This window comes from Morus notabilis, unplaced genomic scaffold (genome assembly GCF_000414095.1).
Source record: "Morus notabilis unplaced genomic scaffold, ASM41409v2 Scaffold15, whole genome shotgun sequence".
Taxonomy (NCBI): Eukaryota; Viridiplantae; Streptophyta; class Magnoliopsida; order Rosales; family Moraceae; genus Morus; species Morus notabilis.
The window spans coordinates 122,798-134,000 of NW_010367234.1; the positions used below are offsets into that span (position 1 = coordinate 122,798).

The 11,203-nt window shown below is 33.9% G+C and overlaps 1 protein-coding gene across 2 annotated transcripts; it reads left to right on the forward strand.

Annotated features, from left to right (window-relative positions):
- The first annotated feature begins 3,375 nt into the window (after positions 1-3,375).
- Positions 3,376-10,994, forward strand: LOC21405598 (extra-large guanine nucleotide-binding protein 3). 2 transcript variants are annotated; one of them, XM_024174781.1, is made up of 9 exons: positions 3,376-3,635; positions 4,168-5,372; positions 5,520-5,657; positions 6,276-6,380; positions 6,484-6,663; positions 7,561-7,738; positions 8,291-8,538; positions 9,511-9,683; positions 10,081-10,994. In XM_024174781.1, the coding sequence occupies exons 2-9, from the start codon at positions 4,410-4,412 to the stop codon at positions 10,673-10,675; spliced, it is 2,580 nt and encodes an 859-aa protein (XP_024030549.1). In that variant the 5' UTR covers positions 3,376-3,635; positions 4,168-4,409; the 3' UTR covers positions 10,676-10,994. The 2 variants fall into 2 exon arrangements, with proteins under 2 accessions (XP_024030549.1, XP_010110392.1); XM_010112090.2 differs by having other exon boundaries at positions 4,407-5,372.
- The last annotated feature ends 209 nt before the right edge of the window (positions 10,995-11,203 follow it).

Here is an 11,203-nt window from a genome sequence, read left to right on the forward strand (position 1 = left end):
AAAATCAATTTCCTTTCTATCATTGCTATTTTTCATCACTTCCATATTTCTTTTCTATCCTATTTTCTTTCCTTCATACCAAACATAGCATTAGGATCCGTTCCGCAGAGTTTTTATTTTTACTGTCGCTTTTTATAGTAGGAAAAGAAAATAAAAAATGTTGACTTTTTAATAAGTGTTTAAAATAAAAAATTTAATATGTTAAAATAATTTTAAAATTTTTTAATAAGTAATAAAAATATTAGAATTAAATTTATAATATCTTAATTAAACTCTGATATAAATTTTAAAATTTATTTATAAGTGTTTTATTTGAAGCCATAATTTTTAGCTATAACTTAAAGTTATTCTCGAAAGTCAAAACATTTTTGATAAAAAATACTATCAAAAACAGTTTTTAAACTTAGAATATTTATCAAAAACAGTTTTTAAACTTAGAATACTATCAATTTTTAATCGGTCGTTTTAATCATATTTTCTATTTTAATTAATTATAATATTATAATATTTATTTAATTTAAAATATAAATAATTATATTAAATAAAAAACACACATGTATTTATTATTATTTTAAAAAATAAAATATTAGAAAAATGAAATGGCTTAAACTCTTCTTGCTAGTTAGTTAATTAATGTGAAATGTATTTTTTAAAATAAGTAACCATCTAATTCATAATTAGAGTGGAAAAAAACAACAAAAAATATTAAATAATTAATTATTTTGATTAAAAACATGAAATAATTAATTATTTTGATTAAAAACATGAAATAATTAATATGATTGGATGCTCTTAGATGGCTAAATTAAATTCGGCCACCCAACTCACTTTCCCTACGATTATTTAGGACTAATATGTGTTGTGTCCGTGTCCGTGTGATGTGATGTCGGCTTTGAGGAACCTTTAGGGCTCGTTTACTTCGATGATTTGAGTTTGTAATTCTAGTTGAGATGTGATTTTGTGTGAGAGTTTTTTACTGTAGCAAAAAAGTTAGATGTAACTGTTTCTGAGAGCTTTTTACTGTGTAAAACTCGAATTCTAAACTCGAATCAGCGAAATGAACGAGGCCTTAGCATTTCAAGCTTTTTTCTTATGCTTTGTCAAAATTCCACTAAAATAATTAAAAAAGCAAAACTAATCAATTTTTATATAGATCTAACAGTTTAAACATAATTTTAAAGGGTTTTTTTTTAAATAATTTTTGTATTATTAGTTGTTGAGAGAGAGTCATCAAAGAGCGCATATGAGTATTGCCGGAGCTAGCCTTCCATCTCAGTTAAGCCATAACGTTATATTATTTAAAAAAAAAATAGATAACATGAAAAAATATACAAAAACTTGTATTGTAGTTTTTAAGAACTACCAAATACATATAAATAATTTTACAATATAAAAAAATGTCACAGGGCTTTGTCTTGAAACATCAAATTTATATATAAAAACACTGTTTATTTTGTTTATTTTTATTCTAATGTGATTTTTATTAGATTGATAAGGACATCCTACTATAAAAGGGTTATTTTCGTCATTTTCATACTTAAAAGAATAACAAATATCATATAATATTATATTTTGGAGTTGATCATATTTATACTTTTTGATTTCTAAATTAACTAATTTTTTACCCTTCATCGATCAACAGACAATTTTGACCACTTAAAGACCCAAATGCCATCAATAAAATGTTTTAAAAAAAGAAAGGGAAAAACTGAAAAATATGAGGATAAGTAGGGTATTTCTTAATAAAAATCAATTTTTAACTGAAAATAGGTAAGCATTTAACATGAATTTGAAATTTATAAATGTAATACAATTCCGTTTTAAAAAAAAATGTAATACAATTCAAAATTAAAGTATATGCGTTTTAACCTCAAAATGCATAGTATAAAAGATGAAAAAATACCTTAAAAATCTCGCATATGTAAATTATAATATACACAACAATAACTCTTGAGCAAAATTTTTAAAAAATAAAATTTAGCGGGGACATGTATGAAAAATATTTTTTAAAGGGTCAACTTTTAATTTTGAAAAAGTTAGTGGAGGCGGCTGCCCCCCTTCCCGGCTTCCCCTCTCCCGTTCTTATACAGTTATGCCATTGCATGTGTTATTTGCGCATTTTCTCCTTAATTTTTTACACTTTAGGGCCCGTTTAGTTCACTAATTTGAGTTTTTAATTCGAGTTGAGATGTAAAAGAAATTAGATGTGACTGTTTATGAGAGCTTTTTACTGTAGCAAATCTCGAATTCTAAACTCAAATCGGTGAAATGAATGTGATCTTAGTAACTTGCCTTTTGAATTTTAAGAATTTGTTGCCCTAACTTGCTAAACTATTGCCACGTGACTTATTTTACCCGTTGTTGTTAAATTGGCGATAAGAACTCATGTGTGCCTCACGTGAGGAAGAAACTCATGTAGCGATAAAAACCATAAGTTTGAACCTATAAACTAAACAAGACTTTATAGTACATGTTTACTACGGGTTTTGAGTTGTATTTATTGCATCATGGTTAAAATATTTATGGTTTAGAATCATTTTTAAAACATTTATTCAAGGGCTATTTTAATATCATGTTTTTTAAAAAAAGATACAACCTATAATTAGAAAAGTAAAACATGATACTTTGACCAAATAGAATAGATATTTAAGTTTCATTCGCTTGCTCATTCAAATCGAGAACTTGAAATGAAGAGTGAATTTATATAAAGAAAATAATGTAGTACAAATAATTGAATTTAAATTTTTATGAGAAAAAAATTAAAAATATTATAGCAAAATTTTGAATTGTAATTCTCCCGGCCGGCATCTGCACTTTCCTTTCCATCGCAAAGTCTCACTTTATAAACATGAAAAAAACTAAAACTCACTTCAAAGTAATTTTTGCTTATAATAAAAAAGTAAAGTAACTTTTGTGCCTTGGAAGGGACAAGTTCCTATAATTAAGCCTTTGTTTATTGAAAAGAAAATTTACAGGCCTTTTTGTCACACATTTAGGGGAAAAAAAAAGCAGTCAACATTACTCCTACATTAAAACATTTCTTCTACATTAAAAAAGAGACTAAGGTATTTTTATTTTCAATTTTTATCTTATAGTTTTCAAGGTGTTGACGTGTAAATGAACAATTGTACCCGTTTGACTAGCAAAAAAAAAAAAAATTGTACCCGTTTACAGTTAATGCGCGTGAATTGTAAATATCATGGTCGTGATGGTGATTCCCACACGACGCGCCGACCCGGCGTGTGGGAAATTCATAAAGGCTCGTTTGTCATAGCAAGAGAGAGAGCTAAATGCCAGAGGAAAATACCATTGTGGGACCCCTCGATCTCTCTCTCGCCCTAAACTCTTTCTCTCTCTAACCTTTATGCTTCCAATCCATCCATCGCTCTCATTCTCTCCTCCACTGCGGCTTTCTCTCTCCTCCCTTTCTTCAGTTTCACGGTCACTGCTGCGTGGTTTTCACCATTTTCGTCTCTTTCTCTCTCTAACTGAACTATCTCTCTCTCTCCCTTTCTCTCATCGTTTCCCGGTGGATTTGCAGAACAAAAGAAAAGCTTTACCTTTTGCTAAAGCTCAAAAGTTCAAATGCTTCGTGGGTTTTAGCTCAGATCCCCTTTCATTCCGTCGCTTTCCAGGTATCTCTCTCTCTCTCTCTCTATATATATATATATATGTGTATAGCTTTTCATTTTTTTCTTTTCTTCTTCCCAACGAATATAACCAAAAGGGATTTTTTTGGGGTGAATCATTTTATTTTATTTTCATTTTTATTTTTACCTTTGAATCAGCTTTGCTGTATGAGTATATGTTACTTGTTTTTTTTTTTTTTTTGGGTTCAATTATTGTTTGACTTAAATTTTTTCAACACTTTGGACCACTAAAAAAATGCTCTTTATGGTTGCTTAACAGTTTTTTCCCTTTTTTTTTTTTTTTGAGCTTTAGAAAAGTTTGTGTGTGATTTCAGAGGTGGGCGTCTTATTTTTTGACTCCAGATTAATCATCCAATCCTTTTATTTACTTTTCTTGGTTGGGTTTTGCTTTAAATTTATGCGCGTGGACGTTTAAAAGGTTTGAATTTTAGTTTCATTTTCTTTGCATTTGGTTCAAATCTTTAATTTAGTTTCTCTGATGCTATCCTTTCATTTTTTCTTTTTTTAATAATTATAGTTTCAAAGGATGACCATTCTACTGAGGCTGCTTTCTTGTTGTTGGTGATGACTATTATTGGTTCTAAAAGCAGTATAAGCTTTGGTTTTTCAACATATTTGGGCGATTCAAAAGGTTATGTTTTCATCTGTTGGAGATGATCCCTTAGGATTTTATAGTTGTACATGATTTTGGAGAAGTAGAAGTTTTAGTCTGTTTCTGTGGTTTGAGAATATAAATTTGATTTACTATCTTGGAAGAAAATGGAGCAAAAGGAGGAAGAGAACTGGAGGGAATTGGTGAGGAAGATGCTCCCACCGGGTGCTCCTATCCCAGAGGATTCTGCCCATCTTGATTATTCCATTGCCATGGAATACGAGGGTCCGCCCGTCGCCTATGAAGTTCCTAAGGTCGAACCTGTTGATATTAATTCCCGCGCAATCCCAACTGCAGAGCGGCTATCTGAATCCAGAAGGTCCGCTGCTAATCTGGGTCCGCCTGTGATTGAGCCGATTCCCCTTCCGGTATCTTGTATTGCTGGTGTAACGAGTTCTCCGGCACAGAGTGCTAGGGTGTCGGGAAGTTCAGAGTCTGTGGTGTCTGTCTTGCAAAACCCTGATCTTTCGTCGGCTTCGCCATCAGCTTCTCCGGGTTCAGTCCATAATCCTCCTCCAAGACAAGCGCCTAATGAGGGAAGAAGAGGCCCGGTTGTTACTTTCAATACTGTGGATATATCTGAGAGGAAAGAGGCTGATGTGGAGAAGCCGGTTTATCCAGAGTATGTTGGTGTTACAAAAGAGAAGAAGAAGAAGAAAAAAAGCAGAGTATGTTACCGGTGCGGTAAAGGAAAGTGGGAAACTAAAGAGTCTTGTCTGGTTTGTGATGCTAAGTATTGCAGCAATTGTGTGCTAAGGGCGATGGGGTCGATGCCCGAGGGACGAAAGTGCGTGACTTGCATTGGCCAGCAAATTGATGAATCAAAACGATTGAAATTGGGTAAACATTCGAGGGTGTTGTCCAGATTGCTCAGTCCTTTGGAAGTTAAACAAATTATGAAAGCAGAAAAAGAATGTTCAGCAAATCAGCTTCGGCCAGAGCAGCTGATTGTTAATGGATTCCCTCTGAAGCCGGAAGAGATGGCAGAATTGCTTGGATGTCCTTTACCTCCTCGTAAGTTGAAGCCTGGTAGATATTGGTATGATAAAGAGTCTGGTCTTTGGGGAAAGGTGAGTGCATTTTTAACAATGTATCTTCAAACCTTTTCTTTTTTTTTTTTTTTTTTTTTAAATAAACGATCTTCCGAGATTGAACTTTGGATAACTTTTTCTCTCTAAAAGTCTCATTTTTAGCGTCTTTACTTGATGATCTGACAGGAGGGAGAAAAACCAGATAGAATCATAAGTTCAAACTTAAATTTCACTGGAAAACTCAGCCATGATGCGAGCAATGGGAATACCGAAGTTTATATCAATGGCCGAGAAATTACTAGACTTGAATTGAGGATCCTAAGGGTAAGACATATACATGGTAATTGGAATGATCTCAAATAATTTTTTTTTTAATTTTTAATTTTTCTTTTTGTTAGAAGATGCAACATTTTTAGACTTTGTTTTACAAATTAAATTGAAGTTGGTTAGGTGATAGAGGACATTCCCATGTATTTGAGTTAATGAGTTATCTTGGAATTTTTGTAGCAGTATGTCTCTTCGTTGTGTCAACTCCTGGATAGGTAACTCAGTTTACTGTTTAACTCTATGAAAAAGTTCTAATAATATGTCCAAGGAATTCAGGGAATGGAAGAATAATGGGAACAACCGTGGAAGGAACTTGACTATGATTTGCCCTTTGTGAAGTTTCAGCTGGTTGATGCATCTGCTACTGCTGCCTATTGCCAAATGTCAATTTTCGATTAGGAGATTATTAGAATAAGCTTTAGTGAAACAGGACAAGTAGTAATAATCATGTCATAAGATTATAGATTTATGCCAAATGTCAATACTAGATTTCTGTTTCCATTTAAATGAAATTTTGTTGTTTTAATCCAAAAAAAAAAGAGGGATTATTGTCTTTAGTTGTTTGTTATTCAAGGGACATTTTAAGTTTGACTTATAAGTTGTTTATTATGTCAGCTGGCAAATGTGCAATGCCCGCGTGACACTCATTTTTGGGTCTATGATGATGGTCGTTACGAGGAAGAAGGCCAGAATAATATCAGGGGAAATATCTGGGAGAAGGTATATAGTTGACGTTCACCATTGTAAAATATGGTTCAAGATTGGATTGTTGATACTTGATATCTTCATCATTTTTTTTCCCTCACTGCTTTTTGTTAGACAGGCAACTACAAGGTTTGTTTGTAGCCTGTTCTCTTTGCCTGTGCTTCATGGTCAACCACATGTATCAAGAGATGAGGCTAGCAATTATACTACTGTTCCGAACTATCTGGAGCAGAAGAAGGTTCAAAAGCTTCTTCTTCTTGGACTTCAAGGCTCTGGAACCAGCACTATCTTCAAGCAGGTGCAACTTATAATACTGTGTATTTTTAATTTTTTTTTTTGTGTGGAAAGAACTGAATTTTATTGAGAAAAGAAATGAGATTAATGGTAGAATAGGAAGACAAGCTGTCCTTGGCTATTAGAGACAAAAAACAAGAGCAAAACTGGAACAAAATGTTAATGGATCACCACTTTGATAAAGAATCAAAGACTAAAGACAATGGAATATTCCTTATTTGTGGGGTTTTTGGCGCTGTTAGAACGGCTTTTCCTTTTTCCTTGCACTATAATTGTTGATCTTACCATGATAATTGCCATCCAAAAATTTGAACTTCGGTTGTGGGACATGAGCTTAACTAAGAGGGTTTAAGAAGAGGACAAGAAGGGCCTTAAGCATATAGTGAAATTTGAAAATTGGATTTACTATAAATTAAAGATGCCTAAAGAATCCAAAAACCAAGAGCTTCCGTTGGAAAATGCCATCCCATCCGAATTCTTAAACCCTTGTAACTGTGAGAACCAAGAAGTATATTTCTCCTCATTTCACGTCAATCAGTTTTTTGAAAAAAAAAATAAAAAAGGAGAGAAAATTCCAAGTAACATACTGATTAGGACTAGAATCAACAGGAAAGGAAGAGATAGACACATTATGAGCTCTAGACTGGTGACATAAAAAAGGAAAGGAATCGTTGAAAGATGAATTTTCTCTTGAAACATCTTCCTAAACAGAACTTACAGAACTACCAGTCACCACTCACCATAAGTTTAATGTGACTAAGAAATAAGGAAGACCTGGGAAAATAATATGCCAATTGATGGTTGTGGTCAGATCTGCTTGTAAAATGGTCCAAGACTAAAGGTTTTCTCTTTGATGTATTTTCTAGTAATGCTCATTATTTTCCTATTATTGTATTGGCAGGCTAAATTTTTGTATGGTAACAAGTTCACTCCAGAAGAACTGCAAGATATCAAGCTAATGATTCAAAGCAACATGTACAAATATCTGAGCATTTTGCTTGATGGAAGGGAACGCTTTGAGGAGGAAGCTCTTTCTAGGATGAAAGAACTTGAATCCCATGACCAAATTGCTGAACTAGGTATTTGCAATGAATATACGTGTATGTGGATATGTAAATACAAACCGACAAGCACATATCTATATGGGTATGTTTTTTGTATGTACGTATTTATGATGAGCAGCTAAACACAAGCATGTGCATATACCGTGCATTGAGACAAGTCCAGTGCCTCTCATTGTGCATGTTTATTTAAACACATGATTATTCCAAGTATTTAATTTCAACAGGAAAATAGATTTTTCTCTACAAAGCAGATTAGGTGTCTCGTTTGTCTGTAGATTGTGGAGTTCAGTCAAGGAAAATTTCCCTTGTAGCTAATTGATTCAGTTGACAGGAAAGCTTTGACAAGAAGTTCTGTGATCTCACTTGACAGAAATTATGTTGACCTTTTCTTTGTATAAAAACACTAAAAGTTTTTGTCGTTGGCTTCTTTATTTCTATTTTTTGAATCCTGTAGAAGCTTTTTCTGAATAATATTGATCAAAGCATCGCACAAGAGAGAAGGTTCCACTGCTTCTACAGCACATGCAGTATGTATCATCTAATATTCTAATTGTTTTGTTCTTTCAGGTGGAGAGGCTGAGAGCAATGGAACCACCGAATGCATCTACTCCATCAACCCGAGGTTGAAGCATTTCTCTGATTGGTTGCTGGACATTATAGCCACTGGGGATTTGGATGCATTTTTCCCTGCAGCAACACGTGAGTATGCTCCATTAGTTGAAGAGGTGTGGAAGGATCCTGCTATCCAGGAAACGTATAAAAGACACGATGAGCTTCACTTCCTCCCTGATGTTGCCGAATACTTCTTGAGCAGGGTATTTCATCACCATTCTTTTTAGCCACAACATCTTAATTTTTTTTTTTTTTTTTTTTAAATTTTAAAGGAAACAAGAAACTGTATTAAGGGAAAAAGAAAATATGTACAAACAAAAGAGGAAGAGTTATCCTCTTAAGACAAGACACAAAAATAATTACAAAAATATATGACCAGTTTCTGACTATATCACAGAGTAAACAGGTACTAAATTCCTTCTCTTTATGAACCCCAAGGCCTATCCAAAATTTTATCCATTCCATAAACAACCTAGGACTTGTGACTTCGAGAAAATTTTCCTTCTAATACTAAAACCGGACCAAAAAAAAGACTCACACAACTCTTTGCAATCTTAACTTTCCGCATTTTAGTTTAACCTTTAGCATTGTTAGTGCCATTGCACCTGTTTAATTCCTTTGTATTAAGCATTTACTCTTTCAATATATCTATAGAGCTGCTATAGAAAGTTTTTCTTCTCTATAGTATGCGGCCCCTATTTCCATTAGAAAACCGCAGCCCATATTTCCATTAGAAAACCATAATTGTCTGTTTTTTGCATGCTGAAGGGATGGTCCAAGTATAACGAGCTATATCTGGTAGGAGATGACACGCCTGTCCTTGTATTTTGATCTTGTCAAACATAATTCATTGAAATTGACAGAATAATACACGCTTCTATACAACTGGGCTCTATGTGATTAGCAACCATAATTCCCAGGATTTTCTGTAATCTGGTCCGCTTTGATAAATGTGGAACACACACAAACACGAACGCACACGCGCATACGCATGCGTATGTCCAATAATTAGCTTTATGTATGTATATGCTGGTATAGTTGTGAATATGTACGTGTTTATGTATTAGGAGCTTTCATGCCCTTTAAACCTTTTCTGGGCAATCTTCCAGATCAGGATTGCTGGATGATTAACAGTTGTTTTTTTTTTTTTTGGTCCCCTCTCTAATTGTGTTCAGGCTGTTGAGATCTCAAGCAATGAATATGAACCTTTGGAGAGAGACATACTGTATGCAGAAGGGGTCACTCAAGGAAATGGTTTAGCTTTTATTGAATTCTCCCTTGATGATCGAAGTCCCATGTCCGAAACCTACACAGACAATCTGGAAGTTCCTCCTCCTCCTCTAACCAAGTACTGAGGCTTAATTTTTCACGTTCATGATTATCTTTCTTAATAACTGTTTTTGATTTTATTGTCCAAATGCTGATTTGAACACCACACGTACTGTAGAAACCTACTCTATGACTGATTTCAATTCCATGTGCACGGAATATATGTCCAAAAGAAAATCTCTTTATAAAAGTTGTATTTATAGTATCTTGCTAGTGAGATTCAGGGAATAAAGGAGATCTAACGGCTTGCCACGTTGAAGTCATGATATCAGAATTTAGATATTCCATTTGTTTGTGATTTGAGTTTCAGTTATTGTCTGATTTTATATATGAAAAAAAGATAATTCTCTAGAATCTTTTGCCCTTTTTAGCATCCATAACATATCATTTGTAACTTTAATATTTATTTTGTGCAGATACCAACTTATAAGGGTAAATGCGAGGGGGCTGAACGAAGGGTGTAAATGGGTGGAAATGTTTGAAGATGTACGCGCGGTTGTCTTTTGTGTTGCTCTTAGTGACTACGATCAGTTTTCGCTCGCACCAGAGAGTAATGGCAGTGGAACACTACTACAAAACAAGATGATGCAAAGTAAGGAGCTCTTCGAAACCATGGTCAGGCACCCATGCTTCAAAGATACCCCATTTGTGTTGATACTTAACAAATACGATCTGCTTGAAGAAAAGCTCAACCGGGTGCCTTTAAGTTCTTGTGAATGGTTCAACGATTTTAGTCCTGTGCGGCCGCACCACAACAGCCAGACGCTTGCCCATCAGGCTTACTTCTATGTTGCGATGAAGTTTAAAGACCTTTATGCTTCCCTCACGGAGCGCAAGCTTTTCGTATGGCAAGCTCGGGCTAGGGAACGAGTAACCATCGACGAGGCGTTTAAGTATATAAGGGAAGTCCTCAAGTGGGATGAGGAGAAGGAGGATAACTACTATGGTGGAGCAGAGGATTCCTTTTACAGTACAGACATGAGCTCCTCACCGTTTGTAAGGCAAGAATAATATGTTGTATTAAAGATCTATGTTTTCTTTTTTTCTTTTTTTTAGACGAAATGAGAGAAGAGGGTGAAATGTAACATGCTTAAAGGTCCTCTCCCCATTAAAATAATTGTGTAATTTATTTGATTTTAAAACATCAATCATCATGATATTGATGGGGCTTTCCGAAGTTTACACGGTGTGAGCACACGAGTTTCTCTACTGTTAAAGGTCCTCTCAGTATGTTCAACGTTTTGTTTACTCCCTGGGTTTCATAGGCCATTTAAAGGGCACCAACAAAGTTACAAACAATGTAAAATACTACACCTTTTAATATTTTTTTAGAGAATTCTTTAATATAAAGTCTTGTAGGATACGGTTTCAAACCTTAGATTTTTGATCATTTAAATTATCATACTTTATGTAAAACAATTATGGTTATAATCTGATCTGATTTGATCTTTAAAAATTGTGTTCTAGTCTTTTCTATACCCTAACACAAAATTTTCTTCCTTTATCAAAATTGCTTTTGGTTAAAGGAGCATATTTTCC

What these genes read in the sequence shown, in the direction of transcription:
- LOC21405598 (XM_024174781.1), top strand. Translation starts at nt 4,410, where the DNA reads ATGGAGCAAAAGGAGGAAGAGAACTGGAGGGAATTGGTGAGGAAGATG. An exon ending in AGTCTGGTCTTTGGGGAAAG is followed by an intron (nt 5,373 to 5,519) that starts GTGAGTGCATTT and finishes ATGATCTGACAG; the next exon opens with GAGGGAGAAAAACCAGATAG. An exon ending in GGGGAAATATCTGGGAGAAG is followed by an intron (nt 6,381 to 6,483) that starts GTATATAGTTGA and finishes TTTGTTAGACAG; the next exon opens with GCAACTACAAGGTTTGTTTG.